At 39.1% G+C, this 19,685-nt stretch overlaps 2 protein-coding genes across 4 annotated transcripts in view; both read left to right on the plus strand.

The window, feature by feature from the left end:
• Positions 1-19,685, plus strand: part of LOC120528011 (immunoglobulin kappa light chain-like) — a 127,225-nt gene that overhangs the window by 65,796 nt on the left and 41,744 nt on the right. The window lies entirely within an intron of this gene.
• The window catches only part of LOC120528009 (sodium- and chloride-dependent GABA transporter 2-like), a 92,865-nt gene that overhangs the window by 54,227 nt on the left and 18,953 nt on the right, over positions 1-19,685 (plus strand). For all 3 annotated transcript variants that reach the window (XM_039751977.1, XM_039751979.1, XM_039751976.1), the window contains 8 exons: positions 1,896-1,983; positions 4,933-5,065; positions 5,226-5,360; positions 12,462-12,565; positions 13,053-13,177; positions 13,329-13,441; positions 13,524-13,661; positions 19,409-19,511. In XM_039751977.1, the coding sequence (XP_039607911.1) occupies positions 1,896-1,983; positions 4,933-5,065; positions 5,226-5,360; positions 12,462-12,565; positions 13,053-13,177; positions 13,329-13,441; positions 13,524-13,661; positions 19,409-19,511 (939 nt within the window). The remainder of the gene's footprint in view (positions 1-1,895; positions 1,984-4,932; positions 5,066-5,225; positions 5,361-12,461; positions 12,566-13,052; positions 13,178-13,328; positions 13,442-13,523; positions 13,662-19,408; positions 19,512-19,685) is intronic.

Below are 19,685 nucleotides of genomic sequence, written 5' to 3' on the forward strand. Positions count from 1 at the left end.
AGAGTAAAAGGAAATAAGGCGTAATGTGAAGAGAGAGGTGGTGAAGGCCAAAGAAAGGGCATATGATGAGTTGCATGAGAGGTTGGATGCTAAGGAGGGACAAAAGGACCTGTACTGATTGGCTAGACAGAGGGACCGAGCTAGGAAAGATATGCAGCAGGTTAGGGTGATAAAGAATGAAGATGGAAATGTACTCACAAGCGAGGAGAGTGTGTTGAGAAGATGGAAAGAGTACTTTGAGAGGCTGATGAATGAAGAGAATGAGAGAGAAAGAAGGTTGGATGATGTGGAGACAATGAATCAGGAAGTGTAACGGATTAGCAAGAAGGAAGTAAGGACAGCTACGAAGAGAATGATGAATGTCCAGATGACATATCAGTGGAAGCATGGAGGTGTTTAGGAGAGATGGCAGTGGAGTTTTTAAGCAGATTGTTAACTGCAATCTTGAAAAATGAGAGGATGCTTATGGAGTGGAGAAAAAGTGTACTGGTACCGGTTTTTAAGAAGAAGGGTGATGTGCAGAGCAGCAGTAACTACAGGGGGATAAAATTGATGACTCACAGCATGAAGTTATGGGAAAGAGTAGTGGAATCTAAGTTAAGAAGTGAGGTGATGATTAGTGAGCAGTAGTATGGTTTCATGCCAAGAAAGAGCACCACACATGCAATGTTTACTCTGAGGGTGTTGATGGAGAAGTTTAGAGACGGCCAGAAGGAGTTGCATTGTGTTTTTGTGGACTTGCCTCGAGAAGAGTTGTGGTACTGTATGAGGAAGGTGAGAGTGGTAGTGAAGTCTGTAAGAGTGGTACAAGATATGTATGAGGAAGAGGTGGAAATATGCTCTAGAGAGGTGAAGAATGAAGATCAGCAGGAACAAGACAGAATACATGTGTGTAAATGAGAGGGAGGTCAGTGGAATGGTGAAGATGCTTAAATACTTGGGATCAACAGCATAGCGTAACAGGGAGTGTGGAAGAGAGGTGAAAAAGAGTGTGCAGGCAGGGTGGAATGGGTGGAGAAGAGTGCCAGGAGTGGTTTGTGACAGCAAGAGTGAAAAGGAAGGTCTACAAGATGTTAGTGCAACTAGCTATGTTATATCGTTTTGAGATAGTGGCACTGACAAAAAATATCAGGAGACATAGCCAGAGAGGTAGAGTTAAAGATGGGTGTAACGTGTATGGACAGGATTAGAAATGAGCACATTAGAGGGTGAGCTCACGTTGTATGGTTTTGGTAAAACGAAGTCAGAGAAGCGAGGTTTGGACAAGTGCAGTGGAGAGATGCTAGGGATATTGGGAAATGCATGCTTAGGATTGAACTGCCAGGTAAGTGGAAAAGAGGAAAGCCTAGGAGGGGATTTATGGATGTAGTGGGAGAGGACATGAAGGTGGTGGCTGTAACAGAGCAAGATGCAGAGGACAGAAAGATATGGAAACCGATGTCTGCTGTGGTGACCCTTAACAGTGAGGAAGAAAATGCTATCATTTTTCCATTATATTTAAAACGTTAGATGGAGGTTTTCTGCTCATGTCTTTTGTTATTTTTCGCTTTCTCATGGGTGGGATTGAATTGTTTTTTTTATATTTCATTTTTTTCCACTGTACTATTTTGAAGTACCTGTTATTATAGCATTGTAATGTTATTATCCCCACACCATGACTAGAAATTAAAAGAGAATCTACAGTCACTCATTATTTTAGTAGGAAACTGTTAAGATTAAATCACAATCTCTCTTCTCCATATTAAAGAAAAATCAAAAATATTTGATTCCACTGCAGTTTCCATAAAAAAAAATTAAACTTGGAACTATTCACACATGAAATTACGAAGGACAATCTGTGGTCAAGCAATGGCCTTTCAATCACTACTGACATATTGCCTATATATACTCCACAGCATCCTGCAAGGAGTTTAACAAGACAAAGCTTTTCAGCAACTGGACGAAGGTGGACAATGCAACCTCACCAGCACTGGAATTCTGGGAGTAAGCCAGGCTTGTGTTTTAAAATATGTTTAAGGGGTCTTGGAAATATAATTGATGAGGAATGGGGGACTGTCAAGTTCAAACTTATTATCATGTGGACACAGCACATAGTGTGCATAGTACAGTGAAATCTACACTCCTCAGAACAGCTGATGATAATACAATATCAAACACACACACACACAACATAAAACACAAATATTTAAAGGTTTCAATATACAGTATATAATTACATACAATACACACAGACTAGCTGACATGGACTATTAGTGTAATGTTAAAGTGTAGAAGCATCAGCAAGGTTTTCATCTGCATAGTTTATGCAGTATTCACAAACCAAGAACCAGTAAGGCACTGAGGTTGTTTCATCTGCTAATGCAAATTCTTCTTCATCTTTCAAGGTGACAAATCTTTGTCGAATGAGATTTGCGCTCACAGTTGATAATAGCTGTCAACTCGTTGTAATCACTTTGAATGCTGATATGGAGTTTATCTGGCACCTTGTTTCTTTTTTTTTCTACTTGTTTCTGCTTCGCCTTTTGGTAATTTTCACTTCTTTAGATTCATTTGCATTTTGTAATTTAAATGCTGCCATCTCACTTCTTTTTTCCACTGTGAACGTTCTCATTGCTTACATTTGTTTTTCTTGTATGCTTTGCTGCAGCTTCTCGGTCTAATCTTGTCTTTCACTGATCAAGCAATGCATTTGTCAAGCTTGATACCCTCTATGCACAGTGCTTTTTCTCATATCTTTGTTCTTATTTAACATTATTGATTGTTAATTTGGCCAGCATGCTAATTTGAAAATTCATTTCCCTGAAATTCAGAACTGGTTTCATTTGGAAGCAAACTACCTTTAATTGTAGCCAAACTTCTTTCACCTGGAAGCAAACCCCCTTTTAAATAGATAATGACTTACATAATATCCATCCATCCATTATCCAACCCGCTATATCCTAACTACAGGGTCACGGGGGTCTGCTGGAGCCAATCATAGCAAACAAAGGGCGCAAGGCAGGAACAAACCCAGGGCAAGGTGCCAGCTGACTGCAGGGTGCACAGACACACACACACCAAGCACACACACGGGACAATTTAGAATCGCCAATGCACCCAACCTGCATGTCTTTGGACTGTGGGAGGAAACCCACGCAGACACGGGGAGAACATGCAAACTCCACGCAGGGAGGACCCGGGAAGCGAACCTGGGTCTCCTAACTGCAAGGCAGCAGTGCTACCCACTGCGCCACCGTACCACCCTTACATACTATATATATATATGTATATATATATGTATATATATGTATATATATATATATATATATATATATATAGTATGTATATATATGTATATATATGTGTATATATATATATATATATATATATATATATAGTCATCATCATGAGTCAAATAAACAAAGTCAGTAAAATGATCTGTTGGAATATTTTGTAATGCCTGTTGTGTGTTCAGGAAAAGTTAAACAGAAAAGAAAAATATATACCTGTGTATATATATATATATATATATATATATATATATATATATATATATATATATATATATATATATATATAGTAAAAGAACGAGTCTCAACACTTTCAAAAGGTTTGGGGCAGCCACCCATATATTGTTCCTAGCTGCAAAGGATTATTTTGGTTACAGTTTATTCGAGTTCCACTTTGAACTGTTTAAGTTAGCCAAGATGGAGGCTTTTATGTCTTGTAACCCAGAAGTGATGTCAGTCTGGGTACCGGGTCAAGAAGTGACGTCAGTCTGGGTGCCGGGACAGGAAGTGACGTCAGGTCAGGTAGGTTTTCCCATATTTGATCTGCAGAAATAACAAAGAAAGGTTTAGAGCACCCCGCCACCGTCTGGCCTGGCGTGTAATTACCTTCACTTGGTCCCTTCAGCTCGCTCCTAGTCGCACGTGTGTGACAATATATAAATATATATATATATACAGGTATATATTTTTCTTTTCTGTTTAACTTTTCCTGAACACACAGCAGGCATTACAAAATATTCCAACAGATGGTGCATCACTAATGTTAAGTCTGAATTCTGAGTGTTGTCGGTTTATATATATATAACCTTTGCGGGGTCGGAGTATCAGATGGTGTGCCAGGGTGGTGGGTTCACTTGCTTGACGAGGTGAAGATCAGAGTATTACATTCATAGGTCTGAATCGCAATCTTTTTATTTGGGTGGTCACCTTCCAGGTAACGCTTGTGGTTAATCGGCCATTCAGCAGGCTTCTGATCAGTTATGAGAAGCAGATCATAGGCATGTTATAGAGTACCTGTCAAATAACAGGCAAGGGGAAGCAAAGGTGCGTACAACCTGATGAGCTCCAATTAGGGTGAAACGCATGTCATGTAATCTTTGTATTATTTTATAGATACTCAGTAACATGCCTGTGTGTAGAAAGTGAAGGGTCAGAATTCTTTCAGGTTCCACTGTATATAATTGGTTATTCAGTAATCTTATGGCATGTGGATGGAAACTCCCTGCACCTACTGGTGTGAGGGAAGGCCAACGATCCTCTACTGCTTACTAGAAGGAACGAGAAAGGAAGGCAACTGTGCAGGATGGCCAAAATCTTTATTAATATTGTTTGTTTTTGTAAGTCATTGAGTGATGTAGATGTCCTGAGTAGAAGGCAGTTTGGTGAAGGTGATATCTTAATGCAGATCATTTTACTGACTTTGTGTTTTTGACTCATGATGATGACTGAAGCATGCAGAGTATCCACAACGGTGTCAGTTCAATACTAAGCTCTGCTATGATCATGGCCAAGTCACTTTAGTCACCAGAGAACCTATGATAGCAGTAACAGTACACACACAAACAGATTTATATGTTGCTTTAGCAGTGAGTGCAGTTAGGCTTGAGCAGAATGACACATGAAGATAATTCCTGAACATGAATAATGTGTTCTGATCTCATAGCAGGCGGGTGTTGAACATCTCTGGAGGGATTGACAAACTAGGCAGCCTGAACTGGGAAATGGCACTGTGCCTTCTGCTCGCCTGGATTATCTGTTACTTCTGTATCTGGAAGGGTGTGAGATCTGCAGGAAAGGTGAGGAGCTACTCTTATTCAGTTGCATTGGACTTGAACTAACATACACCATTCACTGACATGTAATTACAGAAAGACTTTTCAAAGCATAGAGAGTTTGAAACAAATTACAAATAAATATTAAATAGTCTTGTGTCTCCTATGCCTTTGCTTCCTGCAGGTGGTGTATTTTACGGTCTCATTCATTTACATTATGCTGATCATCCTCTTGGTGCGAGGACTCACTCTCCCTGGGGCCAAGGATGGTATTATTTACTACTTGTATCCAGAGCCATCTCGACTTGCAGACCCTCAGGTGCCAAAATCTATCCATCTTTCTTTTCAAAAGACAAAATTTCAAACCATAATATGGGCACACTACTTAAAGCGGTTGTCTAAACCAGGACAATGTCAGGGGAGATGATACATATAGAAAAACCAACAGACCCTCAGTCCTAAATATATAAGTAGCTCTGTCCTGTCCATCACGATGGGTAGTTCATCTATTTTCTCACCAAAGAAGAGCAGTGCACTCTCTTCCTTACATCAGCACAATTAGTCAGTTACTATATAGTGTGATGGTGATGTTAAAAAGAACAAAGGGTAGGTGGGAGGGAGGCACAAATCAAAGTGCTGGTTCTGCATTAATAGGGACCATCACCAATAGATACAGTAGACAGACAGACAGACAGACAGACAGACAGACAGACAGACAGACAGACAGATAGATAGATAGATAGATAGATAGATAGATAGATAGATAGATAGATAGATAGATAGATAGATAGATAGATAGATAGATAGATAGATAGATAGATACTTTATTAATCCCAAGAGGAAATTCACATACTCCAGTAGCAGCATACTGATATAAAACAATATTAAATTAAAGAGTGATACAAATGCAGGTAAAACAGACAATAACTTTTGTATAATGTTAACGTTTACCCCCCGGGTGGAATTGAAGAGTCGCATAGTGTGGGGGAGGAACGATCTGCTCAGTCTTTCAGTGGAGCAGGACGGTGACAGCAGTCTGTCGCTGAAGCTGCTCCTCTGTCTGGAGATGATCCTGTTCAGTGGATGCAGTGGATTCTCCATGATTGACAGGAGCCCGCTCAGCGCCCATCCCTCTGCCACGGATGTCAAACTGTCCAGCTCCATGCCTACAATAGAGCCTGCCTTCCTCACCAGTTTGTCCAGGTGTAAGGCGTCCTTCTTCTTTATGCTGCCTTCCCAGCACACCACCTCGTAGAAGAGGGCACTCGCCACAACCATCTGATAGAACATCTGCAGCATCTTAAAGTGACTTCAAGGCATATGAAATATCAGAAAGTCACACAATAGGCACTAACAAGTACAGATAGCACAAGATACGGTAAAACTCCCAGGAGCAGGTGGGCAGCTGGTTGGCCAAGGTCTCCAGTACTGTAACTGTGTCTGTCTGTTATAACTGATCATGGACCCCCAGAGATTTATTTTCTCCAGGGATGCTACTGGAGTTTTGGTTTCCTTCTCTTCCATTGCCAACTGGCCAAAGTTCAATAATTACTTAATGGACAGATAATGCTAGGTTCCATTTCAGTTAAATCATTTTGAAATTGCTTTGTTTTGCTCTGTGTGTAAGCACATCTTTGTCATGTGTAGGCCTTATAGTAATTTGTAAAGTGGTAATCACCTTTTACCTGTGAACCTGTAAAGCACTCTAAGTCTGCACTAAACAAAAATAAAATGAATTGAACGGCATTGAATTAACAGTCAGTAACATTAGGGCAAAGGGCAAGGCATGTGGAAATATTTACAATTGCCAATACAAGAATAGAGTACTTAATTTAATCCTATATGTATATTCTTAACAAAATTATGCAGCTGAAAGTTCCCCACATGTATGTAAACCTCGAGGAATTCCTGAACACTGGAAGATGCAAATGTTGTCCTAATATATAAAAGAGGGAATCTGGTAATTTCAGGCAGCTTTAAGGCAGTTATCTTAATGTGTATCAAAAATACGTATATGTATGGAACTAACTTTCAAAGACAAGATTGGGCAAAATATGTGAAACTGTATGGGTATACTGGTAAGCAGTTATCACTTTTGATGGGAGTGGTTCATATAGTTCTTTTAATTTTTAAAAGTCTGTAACCTTTTGAGAGATGAGTGATCGGACTAAAAGAAGAAGGAGTTCAAGGGATCAAGGATCAGTGAGCTGGTAGATTTCAAATGGACTCATTTACAAAAGCAAAGGGTATGGGGTGTCCCTCAGGTAAAGCTCCCTGGATGCAGCTATTTTAAATTTATACATATCCTTGACCAAAAAATGACATGACAAGCTAGTCAGCTTTGCTGAAGACACTCCAACAGTTGCAATGGAAGATATATATATATATATATATATACATGTCAGCAGAATCGATGTAGATGGACCTTGACTGAATTCAGATTTGACAGCAGCTTCTCTGTGTATTTTTTGTCATCCTTGTTTTCTTTTTGGGAAAAAGCAGTTGTTGTTTTTGTTAGTTACAGCATTGATACATTTTTTGAGCTTCTGCAAAAGTTAAAATTGCTTTATTCAGCATAGAATGATCGCAATGTCAGGATTTAGAGAAAGTCATCCATGCATTTATATCTTCCTATTTAGATTATTGCAATTCTTTGCATATGGGTATCAATAAACTGTCTTTGCTTTGTCTTCAATCTGTACAGATTACTGAGGCGAGACTAAGAAAAGGAGTCGCATCATTCCAGTTTTAGCTTCCCTTCATTGGCTCCCAGTTCATTTTAGGATTTATTTTAAAGTATTACTTTTTTGGTTTTAAAGCTTTAAATGGTTTAGCCTCGTGTTATATTGTTGATTTGTTTTACGTCACTGAAACCAATCCAGATTAAAATTTAAGGGGCATTTCCCTCTACTTACCCTTCACTTGTTTTGTTCAGGGGTAAGGGTACTCATCAGGTTCGTTACCGGGCTGGTCTAGTGTCTCACCTTAAGATTAACACACACATGCATAGATATACGCATACACACAGACCCTAACCACAAAAGTACCGTATGAAAGATGTACAGTATACACATACACGTTATTCCCTAGCACTTTAACCCACACAAGTACCGTATTAATAACACATGCACAGTCCTCTTTCCTCCATGAGACTTACTTTTTATAGGTACAAACAATGTACAATGTCTTAGATATATCTCAGGCTTAAATATTACTTTTGGTCTACAAGAATATACAGTATTTGAATGCACAAACGCATAACATCCCTGGCTATATAGGCAATTTACCAAACCAATGGCTTGCCTTCCTGTTCATTCTTGGACAGAGCTCTTCGTCCTCAACCCAATAAACCTTGCAGCTTGGTTCATATGGCACTTCCGTACTGCTCCAGGTGCTCAAAAACATTTACCTTATTACTTCAATCACTCTAGATATGAAGACAAAGTATAGAAAGTTAAAAGCCATTGCTATTTATTAAACAACAATATCAGTAGAGAAAAGCGTAAAAGAAAATGTCTATACCAAAGTTTGCATATATATAGTCTTCAGAAAAACTTTATGAATAGTTAAGGATGTCAAAGATGAATATCCCAGGGTGGCAATGATTTAGCAATTGATATTCATAGAATGCTTTAGCTAATGAGTAGATGAAAACGGATGTACGTTACTGGTGCGTTGCTCTTGCCCTCTTCTGACATCACTTTGTCTTCACTGTTTCTTCTTCTTCTGACTTTGCCTTTCAGATAAGGTTTAGTCCCAGGTACCCATTTGTTCTCAGGTTGTAATTGGATATGGCTTGAAGCACTGGCATGTCTTCCTTTCCCAAGCTGTAAACCAATTTAGTCCTAGGTGCCCCTCACTAATGTGATAACACTAATCAATACAGATTGAGACATCTCCTGGATTCTCTGCTCCGTTTATACAGATGTTACTGTGATTGATACTGGTACAATTCAGGAAAAAAGAATGCTTTGATGTCCTGCCTTCTTAAGTGTTAAATTTAACCTGTTCATTTATGCAATATATTTGTTTTAAAGTAATACAATTTGTTATTTTTTCTTGAAAGATTAAGTTTATTCTGGTTTGTGTGAGCAAAAATTAAAATCTATATATATGATTCACTAAGCAGCCGACCATGGCACGCAAGAATGAGACCATGGGATATGTACGACAGAGCCATGCCCGCCAACTCGCAGAGCCCCGCCCACCAACTCTAAGACCATGGGATACGCACGACAGAGCCCCGCCCACCAACTCTAACCCTCCTCCCGCGTCATGGGATACGCACGACCGCGTCCACCCTCGTAAAACTGTTTTACACACTGCATGCATACAGTGATTCCCATCTGCGACAAACATGCTTCTTTGACCGCGTCCACACTTGCAAACTGTTTTACACGCTGCATACAACCCTCCTCCCACGTCCACCCTCGCTCTTGAGGCACTGCTTGCTCATGTGCCCGCTCCCAACACCTCACCAAACACATCCTCACTCGCTTTGGTCTGTGCTACAGTCCACATGCAGCTGTGAGCCACGTTGACTGTTCATTTGCCTACCATGGCCACCGCTTCAAATGTATTATATGGAAACAACACTTCTTTCAATGTTATACAAATTCCCGCATCAGGTAACTGTTTGTTTCTATCAGTCGTTTTTTTTTGGAAAAATGTCATCGACAAAACTGTTGCTCTCGAACTTCGCAACATGGCTGTAACCTTTGTTTGCCAACATCGCGATAACTTCGGCGACGTGCTGTCCGTTGTTCTTAGTCACGGAAGCATAGTCATACAGTCTGCTCAACAATACGCTGACTACATGAATACTTCCAGAGTTTATGGTGGCGAGGCAGAAATTGTGGAAATTTCCCAAATACTTCCAGCTACTATCACCATTCATTTCCGAGAACGTCCTTCATTCCCCAAAGAATTTCTTCGCAGTCTTACTCCAACTGGCATGTCTCCGCATAAACTCAAAATTAAAATTGGTTCAGTCGTCATGCTTCTCAGAAACCTCATACCAGCAAAAAGTCTCTGTAATGGCACTAGGCTGACTGTTACCAGCATTCACCGCAATGCACTGGAGTGTAAAACTATCGCAGCTGCTGCCTCACAAACTGTCCTTATTCCCCAGATTTCCCTGACCCCATCAGATTCAAATTTGTCTTTTACTTTTACATGCAGACAATTTCCTGTTAGATTAGCCTTTGCAATGACAATTAATAAGACACAGGGCCAAACTTTCAAAAAGACATGCCTGTATCTGCAAAAACCAGTTTTCAGTCGCAGACAATTGTATGTTGCTCTCTCCAGAGTTCCATCTTTTCATTCACTCACAGTCGTATCCTCAGACCCACCCCATTTGGAGAACTGTGTCTTTCAGGAAGTGTTCACCCATCAATAAATAATTATGCGGCGTTAGTAAAATATAAAATCCATGACAGTACAACTGTTTTTAAATGTAGACTCAAAACACGCCTTTTTTATTAGCTTTCGAGTCTCCCTAGATGCACATTTTTATTCTTAGTTTTTTTTTTTTTTTGTCTTAATGTATCTGTGATTATTTATCTTGTAACTTTGTTGTCCCTTTTTGTCTATTAACTTTCACATGTACAGCACTAAGTTTAACACAATGTTGTTTTTAAATGTACTTTCTAAATAAAACTAGCAACATTACCTGTCTAAATCTAATATTTTTAGCAGATTTAATTGCCTTCTTCTATTTGGTACAAAAAAGGCTTGCCTATCTATCTATCTATCTATCTATCTATCTATCTATCTATCTATCTATCTATCTATCTATCTATCTATCTATCTATCTATCTATCTATCTATCTATCTATCATTTTATCTAAAATTAAGTTTAATGAAAATGAATGTAGCATTTAACTCCTAGGAATGTATTGCAACGTCAAGCAAAATGACACCTTTTATTGGCAAACTAAAAAAGATTACAATATGCAAGCTTTCGAGGCAATTCAGGCCCCTTCTTCAGGCAAGATGGATTACATATTGAAATCTTTTTAGTTAACCAATAAAAGGTGTCATTGTGCTTGACTTCTCATTACATCCACAATGGCTAACACGATACAACATCCTAGTACTGTACTCATAGGAAGTAAAAGACAGGTGTCTGTCTGTTGTGCCCATTCAGTTATTATGTCTCTGCTATCCAACAGATGGCGCAAACAAATATTAGCCCTGCTTTTACGAATCTTGTACCAAATGGTATGTAATAAAGGCAATTGTCAATGCTGAGGTCTGTGTTGATTACTTAGTTTTTGACCCTTCTTAGACAGGTAACACAGCTGGTTAAATGTAATTACACAAGTGGGTATTGAACACTGGAAATTACACCTTAAGAGAAATTTCTAACAGCTTATTAATCGATGTTAATAGTATTGATTACTTAATATCCATGTGTTTTGTGGGTGGATCCTTAAGAGGTGGGGTCACCTGCACATCAGCTGAAGGGCCATCCTTCAACCCTATAAAGGTGGAAGCAGCCCATATCTCCTTGAAGTTTATTTGATTGCGTGGGTTTTGGCGAGTGTTTCTTTATGATTAATTCTGCGCCTTTGTGATTTACAGGAGTTGTGACTTTTTTGCTGTGTTCTTGACTACTCTTCGGATTTCGTATTGGGACCTTGTTCAACTTGGACTGCATTTGCTGACAACTCCTTTTTGCCTTTTGTACTCTGTGGAGTATATATTTGTTTCAGAGCATTTTTTGAAGAAAATACCTTTTATTTTTAAAGATTCTTTGTTTGTCCTTGTTACTAGTCAGTTTTGATGGTTTCCTCATATTGGGAATTTTTGGAATATTTCGGTTTTCACAACAAGACCTACTAGAACTGAGTGGTATGAGCTATAGAGAGAGACTGAAGGAGCTAAATATTTTCAGTTTATGCAAATAAACTTATGGATACAATAAAAATGTTTAAGATCATAAAGGGAATTTGTAGGGTAGATGCCAGCTGTTACTTTAAAATGAGTCCTGCAGCAAGAACAGGGGGACATGGATGGAAACTGGTTAGAGGGAAACTTGCACAAATATAAACGTTTTGTTAAGCAGTTACAGAAAATGGATTGTCGGATGATGTACATGTGCAGCCACCTCACATAACACTTAGCCAAAGTTATAATTAAACAAATATATATGCAGCACTGCTGATATTGTTATGTCATATTAACTTAGCAGCAGCAAGGAAACCAATGCCTATTGCCAGTCACCCTGGACAGGGCTGTTTATGGGCTTCAGCCCAGGGCTGCTGAGATCTGAGTGGCTCTGGCACCCCGTCACCCTGAACTGGATCAAGCAGTTTTAAGAATGTTACAGTATGTGGATGTTATGCCACAGTCAACTATATTTCCTAATTTCCTAAATGTCAGACATAACTGCAGTATATCTCTTACATGTCAGGTCTGGATGGAAGCTGGAACTCAGATTTTCTTCTCATACACTCTCTGTCTTGGTGTCCTAACAGCACTCAGCAGTTGTAACAAGTACTCAAATGACTGCTACAGGTAAGCCCCCCAGTCTCCTTCCCTTTAGCAAGTGTGTATTCTTAAGATTTTGTGGTAAAAGCTAATGTGTCAAGCTGCTGAGGAGAGCTTCTTGGAAAATAATGAAATGATAAAACAAACAGACAAAATAATAAATTAGTTGACTGAGCAATCAATCAATCAAATAAGTCATTAATTACATTTTACACAAAAAGAATTCCACTTGGGTAATGCAGCAGATGGGGTGTTCACCAAAAAGCCTTGGTACCTTGGTACAAATCCGATCGGGTGCCTTCTGCAACGCCTTTTGCATGATTTTCTCTTATAGTCCAAATTATTGTTATGTTGATTGGCTACTTAAATTTATCAAATTTGTACTCAGTTGAGTAGAAAGCACTGGAATTCCATCCATCCATCCAGGGTGCTGGAATATAAAACAGCTCCACCGGCCTTGCAGGTCTGCTGACAGAATTCCTAGACAGGTCGGACTAATTTTGTCTTTTTTTAGGGATTGCGTTTACTTGTGCTTACTGAACAGTGGCACAAGCTTCTTGGCTGGCTTTACTGTTTTTTCTACATTGGGCTTCATGGCATATGAACAAGGAGTGCCCATTGATGAAGTGGCAGAGTCTGGTAAGCACCCAACAGGCCTGAGCATTTGTAGCTCTGAAACTATGTGTACTACTTCATTCTCCATTTTGGCCCACCTTCTACCTTATGGATACTTCTGTGGTGCCTTCAAATGAGAGCCCCTTTACAAGCCTGCATTGATTTTTCCTTACAGGTCCAGGTCTCATCTTCATTGTGTACCCATATGCTATCTCTATGATGCCCGTCCCTCAGCTCTGGACATTCTGCTTGTTTATTATGGTTATACTTCTTGGACTGGACACACAGGTGCTTGTTAAATCTGATGCTACCACTATCTGTATTCTTATTCTTATTTCAACAACTAAGTGCTTTTCTTTTTATTTGACAGTTTCTTAGTGTTGAAAACATCATGATAGCTGCCAAGGACATGTTTCCTCATTATTTCCGAAAGGAAGGAAGGCTACAGGCTTTTCTGCTGATTTTCTCAATTTTTGGCTTCTTAGCTGGACTCCCAATGGTTGCAGAGGTAAATATGAAGAAAAATTAAAAAAAATATTTTGTACCTAGCACTTACCACAATATTAGAAAGTTCAGAGCACCAAGCACATCACTGATTGTCATCACAAAAGTTTTCATTTTTTTTTTTACAAAGTGGGCAGAAATGACCTCAGAGTTGTAATGCAAATCAATTTAAAAGTACTACTTGTCTTCATGAGTTAATGTTCATTAGCGATGAGTGAAACACCAGAGGTTTGTTTTCCATGCAGATTTGCAAAAGTGCCCTTAAAATCGTTTTGCATGCAAATTTGCAATTACTAAACATAAAACTTCCAATTTTTTTTTTTGGGGTGGAAAGCAAAGGATACTGCTCATGCTCACAAAGCATCATTCCATTGAGAACATTGATGTACAGTAATCCCTCGCTATATCGCGCTTTGACTTTCGTGGTTTCGCTCTATCGCGGATTTTATATGAGAGCATAACTAAATATATAACGCAGATTTTTCGCTGCTTCGCGGGTTCTGCGGACAATGTGTCTTTTTACTTCCTGTACATGCTTCCTCAGTTGGTTTTCCCAGTTGATTTCATACAAGGGACGCTATTGGCGGATGACTGAGAAGCTAACCAATCAGAGCACGCAATTAAGTTCCTGCTTGCTGAATGCAGTGTTAACCAGGAAGTCTCGTCTCGCTCATTCAGCATCAACGTGTTTCGCTGTGTAAAGAGTTGTGTTCTTTTGTGTTTGTCTTTGTGCATAGTCAAGCCCTTCATTATGGCTCCAAAACGATCTGCTACTGCTTCAGGGGCCGTGCCCAAGCGTAAACGGAAGATGTTAACGATTGCCGAAAAGGTAAACGTTTTGGATTTGTTGAAGGCTACGATTCTTTTTATTTAAAAAGTAGGAAAGGAATATAAGATCTACGGCCGCAGTGTCCTTTTAACCAGGGTGCAAAACAAGTTGTAAGTGGATGTAATAAGGCAGTAGTCTGGATGGAATCTGCTTTAGGGATTTGGATTAAAGACTGCCAGAAGAAGAACAACGGCAGTGCTTCACAATCGCCTGAAGTGGCTCCTTTAAGGGCTGTAATGCTCTCCTTTGTTGTGCAGTAAAATTAAACTCATTGTTATCGGACAAGTCATCGTGTCATTGTTGGTGAGTAACCATAATTAATTTTTTACTCACAGTACTTAGTACATGTACGTACGTTTAGAGTCACTGTACACACATTTACTGTATACAGTTTTTGTTGCATTGTACGTATTTATTGCTGGTGGCCTGTCTATCGTAATGGCTGTAACATGTGATATCGGAGATACTCAATATCTTTAAAATAATATTTAGGTTTTACTGTATATAAACAGTGTGTTTATATACATAATTTCAATGAATCTTACCTAATATCTAAGAGAATACAAAGGGATTATGCTGTATAACTCTGCTGGGAATATTTATAAACAGTGTGGGAGAGTTTATAAGGGCTTAAAATATATAAAAATAACCATAGAAACATATGGTTTCTACTTCGCGGATTTTCACCTATCGCGGGGGGGTCTGGAACGCAACCCCTGCGATCGAGGAGGGATTACTGTATTTCTTTCTCAATTGCTTCCCACTCTTTCAGGGCTGCTTCCATGCAGCTCCACACACTCTCATCTGCCTCATGCACTGCCTGTCCAGACATTCAGGAGACCAGTTCTGTCTCACACTACAACGTCATCAGCAAATAGCATGTACTAGGAGGATTACTCTCTTATCCCAAGAGTCAATACAACTGTAAGCACTTAAAGAAGACCCCTGGTGATCTTGTCTTTTACCCCAACGCTACTACTAACCCGAGTCCTCACTCTCTCATACATAGCCTGGGCAATCCTCACAAACTTCTCGTGTCCTCCTTTCTCTCTCATGCACCTCCAGACCTCTTGACGTGGCACTCTGTCATAAGACTTCTCAAAATCAAAAATCACCATATGCAAACCTTTCTGTTTTCGTCGATTCTTCTCTAAGAGCTGTCTCAAAGCAAAGACTGCATCAGTGGTTCCCCTACCTGTCATAAAACCAAACTACTCCTCCACTATTGTGGTCTCCTCCCTGAGCCTTCTCTTTATAACCTTTTTCTAAATTTTCATGGCAGAAGAAAACATAAGTAGTAACTGAGTGAATTTCACATTTAGTTTGTTTTCTGAATTAAAATTTTCTGCAGACTGTTTTGTTCATCACTAACGTTCTCCACTGTCAAAACCTATTATGTCTGGATCTGTCACAATTAAGCCTGTCACCTGGATGACACTGCATCCAGTCCTTTAGCTTCCAATCTGTGTATGAGTGTTGAGCCCACATTGTGCTTCCTCACTCAGCTACTTACATCATGAGATGTTAGGCAGAAGTAGCTGAAATACAATTCCTACTTGGGTTCACTTTCTGTGACAGGGTGAAGATCTCAACATTTCTGGGCAAAGCTGCTAGTCCTCTTAGTTAGAAAGGAGAAAATTGAAGTGGTACGGCCATGTAAACTGGACACATTTTAGATACCTGTTACTTTAGATGTTATAGGAAGGAACCACTGGGAGAAAACCTGTGACACACTGGTGAGTCTGGCTAAGGTGTGCCAGAGGAATTCCTTTCTCTTCTTAGCATCACAAGATTGGCATGTTGCTGATGCTTACCAGAGATGATCAAGAGTCTTCTACTCTTCAAGCATCATCTATGTTGAACAGGTTTTAGGCAAAGAGCAACACAACGCACAAGTCCTTATTAATAGACCAGGTAAAGACATGTAATGTTTCAACAGATGGCTCAAAACGACTGCAGATCTTAAGATCTCTTGTGGACCCCCCCAATTCACCAGACAAAAGTCACTAGCTTGACAAAATCATGTGGATGCTGTTTACTCCTCAGCATCCTTAGGTTTATCAATTTAACACAACATACTGTACCATCACTCCACCCTGAGATTTGTGGGACAGGGTAATGAATTTAGAGCTTGCTGGAAACCAACTGACACATATTCAGCCATCATTAAAAGGTCATCTTGTATTCCAATTCCATTTATCCCCAGATCGTTCTGCTTCTGCTCTAGAAACACCTTCCTCATTCAGGTCGAATATTGGTTTGATAGAATTAAGATTAAGATGATCATCATTAACCTTCAGTACGCAAATGACTGTGGAATTTTAATACTCTACTCCAGCATACTCTAAAACACTTTGAGAGGATGACAGAGCTCTCACACAACATTGGGAAAACATGATACCCCTGGCCCCAAACTGTCTACATATCTGGAGAAATTATCTAAGTTGTACTGCATTTTTCACAACTTGACTGCCAACTGTTCCCAAAGGCATCCATTAAGGAAGCAGTTCAAAAATGCATCAATTTTGCCTGTATATCTTCAAGGAAATTACACCATTGGATTTTTGAGAACCATAAACTTAAGGTGGAAACCAAGCTAATGATCAATTAGGTCAGAAGAGGAAAAATAAACAGAGAACAAGCCAAAGTCAAAATCAGAAAGTCACCTAAACCAAATTACAAAGCCCAAACATTAAGCACAAAATGTAGTCGAGAAAGCCAATCAAAATATTCAACTGGGAAATCCTAGGCAAAGAAACACACAAAATAAGAAATCTTTACTGGAATCTGCAATCTCCGATAACCAGGAGCTGTGTGGTAATAACTCATTACATCAAAGGTCATCAACTCCAGTCAAACTTCGGTGGCAACCACCCTAGTAACAGTATACAAAAAATGAATCAAATGACAGCACCCATAAAAAAACAAAACAACAATCATGTTGTAAAAACTGCAAATACTTTGTAAAAAAATAACACAACTTCAAAACATAAAATGAATATCAGAAATTGAATCAGCATCTGCAAAAAATGCAATGGAAAATACAAATTTCAGAATAAAGAGATACAAATTTAAAATGAATCCTAATCATCGCAAGTGATAAGTGAATTCACGTCAAACTGATTTCACAGAAAAAAATAGAATTGTTTGCCAAAATACAGCAAACTAAGGATAATGGAGGTAAGAAGGCGAAAAAACATCAAGAAAGCCATCCAAAAAAAGGGTCCATTCTATCTTTCTTCAAGACCTGTCCAAAAACCAAGAACCAAGAACCGAAGTTGGAGCCAAAAAACGGGTTTATAAGTTTATTCAAAAGTGAAAACAGAGAGTTTTTCTTGGATTTATTTGCAAACTCGGATGAGGAATGGCCATCAGGGGTATGTAAATGTTGTCAAATGCTGCAATCTGAGGGGGTCACACACCCAACAACCAGCAGTGTGCCCTAACAAAGGGATACATAAAATAGTACAGCTCAAAAAAAATGAACATGACATCAGAAAAAGATGTAATTACCTGATAAACACATTCCAGCAAATAATCAATGTCAGAACTGAATTCTGTGATCCCAAAAACCTATAAATACATAAAAAAGAGCATAATACATACAGCAAAACATGTCAAGAATTAACAAACATAATTCTAGAAACAAATGGAGTTTCACTTCCAATGAACTCTGTGCCATTGACACATGAAAAAAGAAGTTTCTTTCCAATCTGGAGCAATGTCATGCATTAATTCTGCTTGCACCTGATTGTTATTTAGTACAGCATTTAAGTATATAAAAATAATCGGGCTCATTTCCTGTCATGTGAAACATTTTGTTGGACCATCAAACGCATGTTGTGTTTGTGCAGGTAAGAACACAATCACATTGCCAATTATGATAACAGTCTTGGCAACTGCAATCCTAAAGATGCACCAGAGACAGAATGGAAATTTGAATCTACACGGCGCATGCAGCTTGCAAACCCTCATCTGTGTAGTAGTGAATTTTCCTGTGGAGGAAACTCTGTAATGTGCACAATGGTGTAAAATGAAGTGCACCTTCACGGTGATGTGAATGAAAGGAATAAATTAAAATTAATTTTACGGATGTGCAGATGCTTACCTGCTTTACACAGCCACGGATAAACACACAAGTAAACATGGAGGTGTAAACAAGTGTTTTGGGAGCAATAAATATTTCTATTTCAAACTTTTCTTAAAAATTACCAATTACCAAACTCTCTTTAATGAATTTCACATTTTACAATTGCAAAATCACCTGTAAATCAGATTTTAGTGTCAGTTTCACAAAACTGTATGTGAATTGACACTTTCCTGTTTCTCTAATCACTATTAGTCACTCAAGTTCATTTTATTCTAATGTGCAGGTCTCTCCTCATTTGGCACTGTGGACACAAAATACAAACAAGGGAAGGATGTTCAATAATAGTTTAATGCCACATTCTACTCTTTTCTGACCTTGTCCCAGCCTTTCACCTTTCTTCTTCTTCTTCGTTTACAGGACTGTAAACCTTTCACCAGGGATACAGAGATTTTCCCTGAGAAGCAGAACACTAAACAGTATCCATCCATCTTTTATCAAATTTGCTTCTTCAATTTCAGGGTTGCAAGATGCTGTAGCCTATGCCAACAGTATTGGGCACAAAGCCATTACAGGGAACACTTAGTCTAAACAGGGCCAGTTAAGAGCTGCTAATTAACTGAACATACAGTTAGACAAATACCTCCATGGGTACAGGTAGACTGTGCAGACTCTGTTAGTGCCCGGCTTGTAATACAAAGTGCTAACAACAGTGCTGTTGTGGTGCCCTAGCATGAACAGTTCTGGGCTAATAACTCCTAACCTGTATATATCCGTACCCTAAGGCATGTATGTTTCGGTTTTCATGTAACTTCTTATGTGTTTTACTCTGCAGGGTGGGATTTATATCTTCCAACTCATTGACTACTATGCCTGCAGTGGGACCTGTCTCCTGTTCATCGCCAGCTTCCAGTGCATTTGCATCGGCTGGGTTTATGGTGAGCAGGTCAAAAAATCAGCTTTACTGCTCAAAATGCACATGATCAATCTCTGCACCATCTTATACATCTCTTCATATTTTATAAAAAGTCTGGTTAAATTATTCTTTAAGCACATACAAATTCAGGGACCACCTAGAAGTTTACATGTATTGCTATGTGTACAAAGTACTA

The sequence above is a fragment of the Polypterus senegalus genome, chromosome 4, assembly GCF_016835505.1.
Source record: "Polypterus senegalus isolate Bchr_013 chromosome 4, ASM1683550v1, whole genome shotgun sequence".
Taxonomy (NCBI): Eukaryota; Metazoa; Chordata; class Cladistia; order Polypteriformes; family Polypteridae; genus Polypterus; species Polypterus senegalus.